This window comes from Phragmites australis, chromosome 15 (genome assembly GCF_958298935.1).
Source record: "Phragmites australis chromosome 15, lpPhrAust1.1, whole genome shotgun sequence".
NCBI classification, from domain to species: domain Eukaryota; kingdom Viridiplantae; phylum Streptophyta; class Magnoliopsida; order Poales; family Poaceae; genus Phragmites; species Phragmites australis.
Window position 1 is genome coordinate 15,459,050 of NC_084935.1, and position 15,102 is coordinate 15,474,151.

The 15,102-nt window shown below is 49.8% G+C and overlaps 1 protein-coding gene across 1 annotated transcript; it reads left to right on the forward strand.

Annotated features, from left to right (window-relative positions):
* The first annotated feature begins 5,951 nt into the window (after window positions 1-5,951).
* Window positions 5,952-8,333, forward strand: LOC133892156 (uncharacterized). Its single transcript, XM_062332878.1, has 4 exons — window positions 5,952-5,957; window positions 6,516-7,304; window positions 7,428-7,679; window positions 7,785-8,333. The coding sequence occupies exons 1-4, from the start codon at window positions 5,952-5,954 to the stop codon at window positions 8,331-8,333; spliced, it is 1,596 nt and encodes a 531-aa protein (XP_062188862.1).
* Window positions 8,334-15,102: the final 6,769 nt, after the last annotated feature.

The window sequence follows — 15,102 nt, forward strand, 5'->3', positions numbered from 1 at the left end:
TATCATGTCTTTCTGTCTGTCACGCGGTCATGCCCATAGGCATCTGAAGTTTTATGTCCAGTAGCGATGGTTTCCAAACTAAAAGATCCCAATTTCACGTTGAAAACTGAGACTTTCTATGTTGGAGGTGAAATGCAGTTGAATCGTACCAAAATTTCTTATAAAAGGTTTTTGAGTTGAAATGGAGTTGGCAGTTGTGTCCCAGTAGATTTTTTTCGGAGGAAATTGACAGTGCGCACTAGGGCTGGTAATGGGTCGGGTTGGTTCTAAGTAGAGTAGAATTATGCCTGACCTGAAACCCGTTAGTCTCAACCCGACCCCCGAACTAAAAATGGTAAACAGATAAAATTGACACTGAGCCCGCACCCGTTGGGTGTCCATTGGGCTTTTTTAGCTGTAGCATTCTTCAGCATATTGCATACAATAACTTGTAACATCTATCTGTTCTATTAGATTTTTACTATAATCTCATCTAAAGACCATATGCATCTGTATCAGTATTCAATATGTTTGTGCTTACAGTAATTATAGATATTGCTAGTAACACAGAATTGCGGATATATCATGTATTACATATTATCATAATGAAATAAGTATGCATATGCAGCATATTGATTCAGAAAATTAGAACTAACAATAAATCAGTGCCAAACACATGTAAATTCTTTTATTTTATATAGAAGAAAGTGCTATTCTCAGTATCGAATCAGTGCCAATCACTAGTGGCCGAAAAAAAGGTAAGATATTTGCATATCACACCGGTGGATGGAGGATTTGTGTCCACTGGCCTTACAAAAATCGAATCTTTTTAGAGATTTGCAGCAAAGATAAACCGGTGCTCTGGAGAGATTTGTGAGGATTTGTCTTAGGAAAACAAATCCTTCTGTATGGATTTACAAACCAAAGGCTTACAACCATGAGAACTTGAATCAGAAAACCATACCTTCCCAGATGCAAGAACACTACTCATCTACACGAAAGACTCAACTGTAACCACCAATAGCTTTCGTCCTCAGCTAAGTACATAGGCCTCTCGTGAACAGCATAGAGATGAGGACGCCGCCAACGTCGGAGCCTACAGCCACGTCAAAGAAGTTTACAGGAGCACTGTGCCTCGAGGAGCCCGTGGGACTGAGCGCATGCTGCCGTCGATGGAGAGGACGCAAACCTTGCCTACGGTCACAGACGCACATGTGGGCCTGGCACCACAGGGGAAGAGCTCGAGGACGTCCCAGATCTTGTGTTGGTATGTGACGGTGGTCGAACGATGGCTGTCGGGGGGCGGATGGTGGCCGGGCGGCGACTGAGAGCCCAAGAGATGGCTGCTAGGACTGGGAGATGCGGTGTGTGTGATGCACTGATACGGTAAGCTGAGCTAGGTTTTTCACTGGCATGAGTTGGGTTGCAAAGCAGTGGACTGGGGAACCCTAAGCTAAGCTAGTTTTTTCACCGGTGTGGGTTGGGTTACAAAGTGGTGGACTGGGCTGCAATGCACTGCATCTACTATACCAGGCGACCTGTGGGCACCCGCGGATGAAATGTACACCCGAACCCCATCCGACCCTATTCGGTACCCGACCTGCTAGACCTATGGACGAAAATATAGACCTAAACCTAGACTCGTCAGGTGTAGAACCCGTATGTACCCAAACCCATAGGTCCCATTGCCAACCCTACAATGCACGTGGTAACTAAAAAGCGCCACATGCACTTAAAGTGCTGCTCCTTTGTCAGGCCGACGGACCACCCTCTCCTTTGTCCTCTCTAGTAAGATCCACGTCTTCTTCCACACTAACCTGGTGTTGCTAGGTGGTTGATTTGACGACTCTTCCCACCGCCCTCCTGTCACTGGTGGCTCTAGCAGCGCCACCGCCGGTCTAGCTACCGTTCCTAGGCTTCCTTCTAAGCCCCGGATCCTCCCACCCCAAACCCTAACAATCCGTAACCCTAACAAATCGCTACGTGCGGTATATAGTTTTTCTGGATCTTTTTTCCCCTTAACTAATTTGTTGAGGACCATAGGAAAAATGTTACGTCCAGCTGAGGAACTCATGGTCACCCTTCAAGTAGTGCAGGCTTGAAATCTCTTAATGGGTAAGCTTCAATGGAGGTTTTAGTGTCAAGATGTTTTTTAGAAAATTGAAGTTTGAGTGAGATGTTTTTACAAGCCTAGAGGTATATAGGTTTAAAAGAGGAGTTTAGGGGTGAACTGGCTAAACCAAATCCACAGGTAGTGAAAGAGAATAGGGCTACGGCTGGTTTAACCGAATTTGTGGAAAAACAACTAATTTTCACCGATTTGGAAGCCCGTGACGAAAGTGAAAATCATTTTGGATATGATTATACAATGCCAATAATAAATTGTCGTCTGCTGCTAGCCAAACTAGCTAACACCGCACTTCTGCCAGCATCCAATTCTAGCAAGTGTAGCGTAACAAAATTCAGAGATCAAATTCAGGCATAAAAACTCAGTTTGAGACACAAACTTTATGTAGTAGAAGAATTCAAACTTTTAACGCGGGGACGTCCCTACCCGGAGCTGCGCGTGGGCACGCTTTTGTACCGCTGACCGGAGCATTTGATGGGATAACAGTGCTACGGCCCGGGCGTGGGCATGTGGGCGCTGGGGTGCGTGATGGCCGAGCTCCTTACCGGCAAGCTCCTGTTCGACGAGGACACGGAGGATGGCATGCTCACCAAGGTGTTCGACCTGCGGTACGAGCTCTGCGAGAGGGGGCTGCAGGCGTTCGACGAGTTGCCGGCGTTCCAGGGCCTGTCGGAGCTGTCGCAGTTGGTGCGAGAGGTCCTTGCCGGCCTGCTGGCCTTCCACCCCGACGACAGGCTCACCGCGACGGACGCGCTCCTGAATCAGTGGTTCGCCGAGGAGGCGGAGCAGCCTGCCGCTTGTCCCCGCGTAGGGAGAGCACCTCAGAATGAAAAGTGCTAGTGTAGTGATGGTCATAGCCTGAAAATTGGACGGATTCTTGTAATCTTATTCTTTCGTCCATTTGGAATCTTGGTTAGTTGGCATGAAGATGAAGCAATGCATTTGTTGCTCCCTTGTGGGCTATTCAATCGATTCTTTGTCATCTTCGTTTCTTTATGTAGTGCTGGGACTGTGATGAATTGGCATTAGAATTGTTTTGAGCTGCTTGTGTGTGAAAGATCAGTAATATGTTCCCACACCTTGGGTGTTTCTGGCTCGTCTCTTAATATTGGTGCTGAAGTCATGATAGATCTGTGATCAGTTTTCTGCTTGTGATAAAAAAATAGTTGATTACTGCGACGTAATTATGGCGGTCGAATAGTATTATCTGTCATCGGTGGCTATGTGTTTCTTTTTGAAGGTAATGTGTATTCCGGGTTGCGAATTCTTTCGGAGATACTATATATTTCTGGGCGATTGCGAAAACAGTTAGTTAAAACGGCGTCTTCAACAGAGAAGGAAAAATCAGAGGGTGCAACAAAGTAATAACGGCGATACACCTCCTCTCGCAATTCTGCACCTCAGCTGCTAGAACTGGTCATCCAACCAGCTTAGATAAGCAAAATGTTAGGCAAGCAGCTTCCAGAGTCGTTTGTGTGTATTACATGAATAGGAGAATAGAAATTAATATCTGTTGTACAGGGGTGGATTCAACGCGGGGCTAGCTTGAGCCCTCTAACTTCCTGTGCTGGTCTAACTGGGCCAACCCATGCTAATTCCTGATCTCATCTTGACAACTGAATGTTCTGAAAATCCCGCTTCGTCCTGGCAACCATGATTCCTTTGAGCATCGGCGGTGTCGAAGATTTGTGATGAGCAGGGCAACCACTTGCATTTTCTGACCCCTGTAGTAAGAAGCGGTGACCTGAAACGATTATTGAGATAAAGCAATTTTATCATGGTTGGCGCTAAATGATGCCGCAGAGACACAAATCTGTGTTAAAAAAAATCTCCTTATACAGGTTTTACAAGTCTTAGGAGATACCATTTCGCGCACATGCAACAACTACTCTTTGGCCTATTGGTTAAGCTGTGTGTTTGTTAAGTACATCGGGTTTCCCCGCGAGAGATCGAATCTCTAAGGCGTCGTATTTTCTCCATTTACCTTCTATTTTGTATGCTTGTCTAATGCCCAGCTGAGCTCCGTTGGATTCCAAACTTAGGAGTTAGGGCCACGAAAAAAAACAGCTTTTCTCTCCTACTTAAAAAAAACGTAAGAATCCTTCCTCCCACCTCAATATTTTCTTCCGCTCTCAAGTTTTTCCGTCTGTCCCTTTTTACCGCCGTGCCTTCTTTCCCTATCCTTTTCTTTTCTGCAACAAATTAACGCCCCCTTCCTTTTATTTCGCTCGATCACCCTCACGTGCGCAGACGGCTCCTCTGCCTGCCGCCGGCGGCCTGCGATCGGGGAGGGTAAGCCGGCAGAGGTGCCCCGCTCAGTGAATCCTCTGCCTGCAGCCGACGGCCTCACAACGGCCTCCTGCTGTGATCCCCTCTACCGCCAGGTCTCCGCCTCCCGGTGATCCTCATCACCATTCTGGCGCCACTGCGCGCCCGGAGATCCCCTGCCGACGTGCATCCGAAGCCTCTCGCCTTCTTCCTTCCCTTTCCCCTCTCGGTGGTCAAGTTCCTCTCGGCTCCCCTGCCCGGCAGTCGGTTCGTCTCGAAGCCTCGCACTAACGTAGATCCCTCTGCATTCTTTCACGGAAGCAAATCACGCCGCCTCTTCTGTACGGGCGCGGAGTGGCGATCCGTCCAGGCCTCCGACACTCCAGAGGAAAACCATCTCCTCTGATCCGATCTGTTCATCCCAGCTCTCCTCTGGTGACCAGCGATCATAGAGGAATTCAGGTCTATCTCTCTCTCTCGGCAGCAATTTAGTTTTTCGTTGCCGTTCGGTTTGTTCTGGAATCAAGCTGGAAATCTAATTAGGCAATCTGATCATGAATTGTTAGGATGTGTGATCTCGTAGTGGTAGTACTGCTTACAGATACTTGATAATTCATTCCTAATAGAAATTTTTGCCCATCTTGCGTGATTTTTTTTTCTTAACACCTGAAATGGAAGTGATTCTGATGTAAGCTACAATATTTTCATGAAATGTGCGATGATTATGGTTTTGTACACCGCATTATAGTGAGTTCAGTCTGGATTTGCCATTTGCCAAATTTCTGTAACCTGGTTCTTTAACTTTAGTGGCCTGGTTGTGGTAGTGATTGGTTTCGAGATTCTATTCATTAATTGTGTGTATTCCACCATTTTCATTATATTCCTATATAGATGAACAGAACCCGGATAGCCATTTTCTCTCATAGCTACATTTGCGTAACTGAGCATTGATGCACATCGAGCTTGTTAGACAGAAGGTTCATCTGGTGTTTGTATGTCTATTTGACTGATCTGGTGTTTCGTTTCGTTTATGCCTCAATGTTTCCCTTCTGCCTTTTTAGATTCCTTCTGAAATATTGGAAGTGTGGAAGGAGAAGGGGATGTCTTAGCAAGGACCAACAAAGAGGTAACTTTCTGATTGTTATGGAGATGGTGATCTACTTTGTATGACCTGTAAGAAACCTTTATTTTTAGCACAGTTTCCTTTTTCTCTTTGGATTGAATTTTTTTTTCTCGGGATGCACCTCTGGTAAGTTGGGTATCCCTGCGAAATGAGACAGAACATACTTTGTAGTTCTAAGAAAAAAATATGGAGTGTCTACGAACTATGGAAGAGGTTAACCTGAGATTATCATTATTAAAGTGTCCCAATTATGCATCTTTAACTCGACATCCAAAAATAAGAAATCTCTTTACAGTCTCCAGTTTTGATTATAACTGTCCGATAGCTGAGCTTTAATGTCTTATTTGATTACACAAATTCTGTTGGCATGGTTCAACTAAGGAGAGAAAGTACCTTAGGCAAGTAAACTGGATCCTGTTCTTGGATGCACAAGGTGGAAATACTATTATCACGATGGAGGTTAGGTGGCACTGATTTACTGGAAATACTATTATCCAGAAGTAAACCATCTCCTCTGATCCGATCCGTTCATCCCAGCTCTCCTCTGGTGACCAGCGATCATAGAGGAATTCGGGTCTATCTCTCTCTCGGCAGCAATTTAGTTTTTCGTTGCCGTTCGGTTTGTTCTGGAATCAAGCTGGAAATCTAATTAGGCAATCTGATCATGAATTGTTAGGATGTGTGATCTCGTAGTGGTAGTACTGCTTACAGATACTTGATAATTCATTCCTGATAGAAATTTCTGCCCATCTTGTGTGATTTTTTTTCTTAACACCTGAAACGGAAGTGATTCTGATGTAAGCTACAATATTTTCATGAAATGTGCGATGATTATGGTTTTGTACACCGCATTATAGTGAGTTCAGTCTGGATTTGCCATTTGCCAAATTTGTGTAACCTGGTTCTTTAACTTTAGTGGCCTGGTTGTGGTAGTGATTGGTTTCGAGATTCTATTCATTAATTGTGTGTATTCCACCATTTTCATTATATTCCTATATAGAAAAACTAAAAAAATAGTTGCTTGAAAAGGACATTCTTGGCAAGGTGAAGGCATATGTCTATGTGGTGGAGTTCCAGAAGAGGGGCCTACCGCACGCCCACTTCCTGCTCATCATGCTGGGGCGGTACAAGCTCACATGTCCCGAGCAGTATGATTGTCTCATCTCAGCCGAGCTCCCGGAGAAGCATAAGTATCCAGAGCTGTACAAGATGGTTGTAAAGCATATGATGCATGGCCCTTGCGGTGTGCTAAACCGCGATTGCCTGTGCACAAAGGACCGTCCGTCATGCAAGAATCATTATCTGCGTCCTTTCAACGCGACTACCTTACAAGGCAAGGACTCCTACCCGGTGTATCGGAGATGTGAAGATGGCCGCTGTGCGATGGTTCGAAAACACCTGCTGGATAACAGGTGGGTCGTCCCTTACAACCCTTACCTTCTGCGGCTGTTCAACTGCCACATTAATGTTGAGGCGTGCTCGAGCATAAAGGCCGTTAAATACTTATTCAAGTACATATACAAGGGCCACGATCGGGCCTCTGTGACTGTGACCGAGGCTGACAAGGCAGACATCAATGGCAACATCGATGAGATCAGGCAGTATAGAGACGCGAGGTGGGTGACCCCTCCGGAAGCCTTGTGGAGGATATACGGTTTTGAATTGAGCAAGAACTCGCCACCTGTGATGCAGCTGCAACTTCATCTCCCAAACATGCACATGGTTTCGTTTCAAGAGGGCCAAGATATCCGGCAAGTGGTAAACCGTGAAGGTGCTGAGAAGTCAATGCTGACAGAGTACTTTGAGGTGAACAGATTACATGAGCATGCTCGGGGTATCTTGTACCGGGATTTCTCCGAGTGGTATACTTGGCAGAAAGGCAAGAAAAAAAAATTCTAGCAAAGAAGGGTTCGAGAAACTGGTGGACAGGTTGGTAGAATCGTGTCAGCTCATCCGACGGAGGGGGAACGCTACTATCTCCGGGTTCTCCTAAACCACGTGTCTGGTGCCATCTCCTACGATGACCTAAGGATGGTTGACGGCGAGATCCTACCAACCTTTCGTGAAGCTGCAGAGAGAAGGGGCCTGATCGAAGCAGACAACACACTGGACGAGTGCCTTACGGAAGCCGAGTTGTTCCAGATGCCACCATCGCTCCGAAGGCTCTTTGCAACAATACTGGTATTCTGTGAGCCCAGCGACGTGCGAGGACTCTAGCACAAGCACCTGGAGCCAATGTCGGAGGACTATTGCCGCAATAACTCATGCACAGTCGCTATAGAGCAGATGGTTTTGATAGATATCGGGAATATGCTACAGTCAATAAGGAAGGACATAAGGTCATTCCCTCTTCCCGAGATCGATGAGTCACATGACACGGCCAACGGTGTGCCCAGGGAGATCTTCGAGGAGTCCACCATCGAGCTCAACGTTGAGGACGCAACTCTGTCGGACTCCCTCAACACCAAGCAGAGGGCCGCCTACGATGAGATTCTATCTGCTGTTGATAGCGACGAGGGCGGCGTGTTCTTTGTGGATGGACCTGGAGGCACCGGGAAGACTTTTCTGTACAAGGCGTTGCTCGCAACAATACGTGGGCAGAATAAGATTGTTGTGGCAACAGCTACGTCCGGTGTTGCAGCTTCCATAATGCCTGGAGGAAGAACTGCGCACTCGCGCTTCAAGATACCGCTGAGTATTGACGATGGTGTGTTCTGTAGCTTCACAAAACAGAGTGGGATTGCCAAGCTTCTACGGACGGCTTGTCTCATTATTTGGGACGAGGCTTCCATCAAAGAGACAGGTGGTGGAGGCTTTGGACAACAGCATGCGTGATATAATGAGCCGACCAGAACTGCCATTCGGTGGGAAGACGGTTGTGTTCGGTGGAGATTTCAGGCAGGTCCTCACTGTTGTCCGAAAGGGGTCAAGGGCTCAGATAATCGATGCGTCGCTGCGTAGGTCGTACCTTTGGGATTGCATGCGTCACCTAAAGCTGGTACGCAACATGAGGGCACAGAGCGACCTGTGGTTTGCGGAATACCTACTGCGCATCGGTGGTGGCACCAAGGAGGCCAATGGTGATGGAGACGTGCGTCTTCCTGATGAGATATGCGTGCCGTATAGAGGGGAGGACACTGACCTGAATAAACTTATAGATAACGTTTTTCCAATGCTGGATGATAATATGTCGGATCCAAACTACATCACCTCGAGAGCTATCTTGTCCACACGGAACGATTGTGTAGATAATATTAATATGAAGATGATCGGTCGCTTCCGAGGTGATGAGGTTGTGTACCATAGCTTTGATCGTGCAGAAGAAGATCCCCATAACTACTACCCCCCTGAGTTTCTTAACTTGCTGACACCTAACGGGCTGCCTCCACATGTTTTGAAGCTAAAGATGAACTGCCCTATCATATTACTTAGGAACATTGACCCCGCGAACGGACTTTGCAATGGGACGAGGTTGGTGGTCCGGGGGTTCCAGAGAAATGCCATCGATGTAGAGATTGTGCTGGGGCAACATGCTGGAAAGAGGGTTTTTCTGCCTCGGATCCCCCTATGTCCCTCTGATGATGAGATGTTCCCATTCCAGTTCAAGAGAAAGCAGTTTCCTATCAGGCTCAGCTTCGCCATGACAGTCAACAAGGCACAGGGGCAGACCATCCCCAATGTCGGCATTTACCTGCCCGAGTCGGTGTTCTCTCACGGTCAGTTATACGTCGCGCTATCTAGAGCCACCGCCAGAGCGAACATCAGGGTCCTCGCTGTCCCGTCTAATGACAAAAAAAAGAAGTGCTCAAAGCAAAGTGGTACGTACACGATGAACATCGTTTACAGAGAGGTCCTTACGGCATATACGAGGTATTTGTGGCATATTTGTCATTTATACTCTACATAATCATGATTTGCTTTTTTTGAATTCTATCCATCTAATTTTACTTATTTTCATTTGTGCAGGTCTCCTCCCTTGCATGTTTAGCACACATAATAGGGTTTGTTTAGCTATCTGAAGATTGTTATACAAATGTTTTTTTTTAATCCTGCTTTGATGCTGTTAGTATGCAATAGAATAATTTTTCCGATCCGACACTGGTAGCTAAATTCATTGCTTGCTGGAATGCTTGATATTTAGTGATCACTGTTCAGCTATTGCAATAAGATCTTCGATGGTTGCGCGTCCGATTAGATCAATCTTGATTAGAGGCTTGACTTTGAGCGTGATTTGAGAGATTGCAACAACAATTTGACATTGATAACATCTATGATTTGAGAGATCGCATAAACAAGTTGCATCTCTACAGATTTTGTCTGGCAATGGCAATAGAGATCTGTTGACAGAATTATAATTCCAATACCACACACTACTGCTATATTGCCGTCTCCACCTAGATAGGATTCCACTGGCAGTCTAAAATTAGGAACCACGATGCTTTAATTACATGTCGTAACTGCAAAGAAAAAAAAATCCACCTTGTTCTTGGTCAGGGTATTTAATTAATGTAGCTGCATGGTCTTTGCAAAAGGGCATCCTCCCAAGCATAAGATGAAAAAAAAATTAATTCAATCGTAATTTATGTACCCATGATTGAGTGCTAATATAGTTTGAGTGCTAATATAGTTTTTATCGTTTGTTGTACTTTCTATCATGCAGCATCACATATAATGTTATGATTTGAAGGTTTATTCCTATATCATGCACCTATTGGAACCATCTCTTTAGAACATTGTTGCCACATCCTTTCTGATTATGGATCTTGTACTATAGTTCTACCTTCATGCTCATGTTGTCATGTCTAAATTTTTGACACCCGTTGCAACGCACGGGCATTCAACTAGTAATATATAAAGTTTCTTGGATACAATCACCGTTAGCCTCCGCGCGTATCACAAATTCACAACACATAACGAGTGGACCAGGGGCCATGCTTTGGTCCTCTTTTCTAAAAAATTACACATCTCAAAGCAAATAATTGGTTTTCGATAAGGGGCAAATATGGGTAAAGAAATTATAAACAAACCATTGAAGGCCCCAAAAGAATAACCATTGCGCAGGTATATCTAGAGGCATTAGGTATTTGAATTCAAACTTATGTTACCAATTAGCAAAAAGGCGGTATTTGCAACTACATAGGATGAGACAAACATTTATGAGAAATATTATCTCCGTGTGGTTGGACCTCCTAGCTTTATCGGATCTATCTATGGATTTTAGAGATGGCTGAAAGATAAGAGTTTTTAGTGGGAAATAGTGAATTGGTGATACCATAATTTATATGGTATAGGCCCCTTAATAATAAGGGATCTTCCGGTGGTTAGTGGAGAGAGGGCAACCACAACCCCTCTCTCTTATATATGTGCTTCCTATCTAGCCTTGAGACATTTGAATTTAAGGGATTTTCCGTGTGACCTCCTACCTTTATCGAAGCTATCTATGGATTTCGGAGATGGCTGGGAGGTGAGAGTTTTTTTGGGAATAATGGAATTGGTTATACGATAATTTATATAGTATAGACCCCTTAATAGTAAGTGATCTTCCGGTAGGTAGAGGAGAGAGAGGGCAACACAACCCCTCTCTCTTATCTATATGCTTCTGTCAGTGACACAGGAACCAGGGGTTCCCGAGTTCTGAGGCCAGATCAGCAGTTTGCCATATGGCGCCCTCCCGCGGGGATCATCTCTGCTAGATACAAGAAGACTAAGTCCCGGGAAAGGGTACTCGGGGCCATGAATAGTGGTTCCCGAGTACCCGAGTTCCCCGATGACCCGAGAAGACTAAGTGCCAGGAAGAGAGTGCTCGGGGCTATGAATAGTGGCCCCCGGGCACTCGAGTCCCCCGATGACCAGAAAAGCCAAGTGCCGGGAAGGGGCTGCTCGGGGCTGCGAATAGTGCCCCCCCAAGCGCCCGAGTACCCCGAGGACCCGAACAACCAATTCTGGGAGAGAGTGCTCGGGACCGTGAACAGTAGCCCCCGAGCACTCGGTTCCCCGAGGACCAAGAAGGGGCATATCCGGGAGAGAGTGCTCGGGGCTGTGAACAGTGACCCCCGAGCACTCGGTTCCCCAACGGCTCGAGAAGTCTTTCGCCGGTGGCCCCCACAGAGGTCCAGCGGTGAGGTGTCAACCAGTGAAAGGCCCGATGCCGCATTTAAGAGGGCGCGTGGCCTGTCACTTCCAACTGCTCCTGCCACGCTCGCTGTCAGTCCCTGCCATGGCCTGGCAGGGAGGCGTGGGGACATTTAATGCGCGGGTCCCATCCCGCGCCATCCGGCGCGCCTCGGGATAACATCGTGAAGCCCAAGGTGCCCCGTCTGCCACCCTGCTGTGTCAGGAGTACAAGACCGAGCGGGCACGCCAGGCTGTTCAGTGGCTGCCCGGTGAGCCCTCTCCGCGACGCCCGTTGCAGAACGGCATGATGACGAACAAGACCGGACGGGGGCGCGTTTTCAACCCTCCCCGTCACTTCGCACAGCAGCCCATGATGGTTGCTTTCCATTTATGGCGCCTCGGAACTCGCTCCCTCCCTTTCTGGGCACGCTACCACTCGGCGAGTATTTAAGGCGGGGCAGGCTCCCCGGAGAAGAAGAACCTGGTTGACACGGAGCAACCGCCAGGCCAAGTTGAAGCACAGAAGCTCAGATCACTGAAGAACAAGGAGCCCGAAGCTCTGGGCTAGACAAATATTCTTGTAACCAGCAACATCTCTGAGAGACATTCTCAGAGCATTTATAGCATACACACGGGAGTAGGGTGTTACGCTCCGTGCGGCCCGAACCTGTCTAAAAAACCTCCTGAGCATTTACTGCATTCTGCATCCGATCCTTCCATCCCACCTGCATCGCATTTACGCCCATTTATTTCACTCGCAAAACAGATTCAGAATCATCCCCCCGGCCGAATCTCAAAGGGGGGTCCCTCCGGATCCCTGCTTGAGGAGTTCACCCTCCGACAGCTGGCGCGCCAGGTAGGGGGGTTGCATTCCTGAATTTGTTTTGTTTTTCTTGTAGAAAAAATGGCAGGTGACCATCGTCTCCGATGCACCGGCTCCAGCTCCAGTGAAGAAATGGAGCCCCTCACACAGGAGGCCCCAGTCGCTACTGCCCCTCAGCAGCAGCCACGGTCCGCCCGCACGGCGCTCCCCTCTCATGAGGACCATGGCGCTGGGCTCAGCAGGGCCGCCGCCGCCGTTGCAAGTGCACCGCCTAACCCTTAGCAAGCGGCAGAAACTCCTGCCGCGAGGTCCACGTCTGGACAGCGCCGGGCGCCGTTACGGCGCAGGCTCGCCTTCGGCGATAACAGTCCTGGGAGTGCGCTGCTTGCGGCGCAAGCTCTCCTCAGACACCCGCCAGTCCAGGCGGCGGGGGAAACCCCAGAAGGCCACTGGCTCCAGGAGGTGGCCGCCCTGGTGGGCACGGCTCACCGTCAGGTGTTGGCCGAAAGCTCCTGGGCTACCTCCCACCGCGGCGCAACCAAGGCCGGTCCATCCTTAGGTGGCGACCGAACCGGCCGGGGGGCCTCCAAGCGGAGTGCTGCCCCCCCTGGCCACTACCGGAGCTCAGGACCTCCGCTTGCATCTCAACGAGCGGAGGGCCGTCGAAGACGCGCGTGTTACCCTTGAGCGCCAACGGGAGTCTCGGTACGAGACCGAGGTGGAGGACCAAGCTTCCTCTATGCCGGCCCATGACCGCCGGGGTTCCCCGGCTCGCCGGCGTTCACCGCCCAAGGGTGCTGCCCGTGCAGCAGGGTACGGCACAGGCTGCCGCGCCCTCACCAGCGAGCTCCGCCGGGTCAACTAGCCCACCAAGTTCCGGCCAAAGGTGCCAGAGAAGTCCGACGGGTCCATCGACCCTGTCGAGTTCCTTCAAATCTACACCACCGCTGTCCAAGCGGCCAGCGGCAGTGAAAAGGTGATGGCCAATTATTTCCATATAGCCTTGAGGGGCTCTGCTTGTTCTTGGCTTATGAACTTACCCCCAGGATCCATCGACTCCTGGGATGACCTCTGCCACCAGTTTGTGGCTAATTTTCAAGGCACATTCATGCGCCCCGGCTTGGAGTGCGACCTCCACACCGTGAAACAACAGGAGGGGGAGACGTTGCGGCGCTTCATACATCGCTTCAGCCAGGTCCGCAACACCATCCCGCGGATAACCCCCCACGCCATTATCATCGCGTTCCGGTAGGGTGTCCGCGACGAGCGGATGCTCAAAAAGCTGGGCACCCAAGAAGTCGAAACCACTGCGGAACTCTTCGCGTTGGCCGACAAGTGCGCCAAGGCGACGGAGGCTCAGGCGTGGCATGTTCCGCGCCTTGAGCAACCCGCTGTCGATCAACCAGGTCCTTCCCGCTTCGACAGGCGGGAAAAGAAAAAGAGAAGAAGGCGCGAGGCTTTCCCTATCGTGCCGGATCAGGGCCCTGCCCGTAGGCCGGCCGAGGAGCATGACCGCCGGCCAGCGTGCCGGCCGGCCACCGACAGAAGGCCCGCGCCCGCAAGGGCTCCGGCTCCGGCGAGGGCTCCTGCTCACGCAAGGGCCCCCGCTCCTACGAAGCCCGAGCCGGGGAAGTGGTGCCAGATCCACCAAACCGAGTGGCATGACCTCACGGAGTGCCGCATGGTCAAAGGTCTCATCGAGCGGCGCCAGAGGGACTGCGAATAGCCTCGCAGGGGTGGCGACGACAGAGCCACCCCTGAGAATCAAGAGCTCGGGTTCCAGGAGCCTGAGCACACCGTCGCCTTCATCTACAGAGGTGCGTACACGCCCCCCTCCCGCAGCTGTGTCAAGACCATACGGCGTGAGGTGTGCTCGGCGACCCCAAGCACGGAGGCCGCAAGGCCCCTGAAGTGATCGGACTCCCCGATCAAGTTCAGCCTGGCCGACCATCCCGCGAGTACTGCAGGCGTGGGGTGACTACCCCTAGTAGTGTCCCCCACCATCTGCAACGTAAAAGTCAGCAGAGTGCTGATCGACAGGGGTGCAGGCCTAAACCTCTTTTCCCGGGAGGCTTTCGAGAAGCTGCAGGTGCCTTCCAGGCGCCTAAAGCCGTCGCTCCCCTTCTACGGGGTGACGCCCGGGCACACCCTGCCCCTCGGGCAGGTCGAGTTGCCCGTGACATTGGGGAGCCGGGACAACTTTCGGACGGAGAACGTCATCTTCGATGTCGCGGAAGTCCCCCTCCCCTACAACGCCATCCTCGGGCGCCCGGCGCTCGCTCGGTTCATGGTGGTCACCCACTATGCCTACCTCACGGTCAAGATACCGGGCCCAGCATGCCCCATCTCTGTGTCCGCCGAGACCGGCAGCGCCGCCTCCTGCGCCGAGTAGCTATACTCGGCCTTAGTCTCTGCTCGGGCCGAGGTTGAAGGACACCTAGGGGGCCTGGGACCCTCTTCATCCAAACCCCGACTCGCTGCCGACGCCTCCATTCCTACGAAGGAGGTCATGGTGGGTGAAGACGCCTCCCAGGTCGTCCGAATCGGCGGTGACCTGGGCGGCAAATAGGAAAGCGCGCTCGTCACTTTTCTCTGGGCTAACGTCGACGTGTTTGCATGGCAGCCATTCGATATGCCCGGGATCCCTAGGGAGATGATCGAGCACCA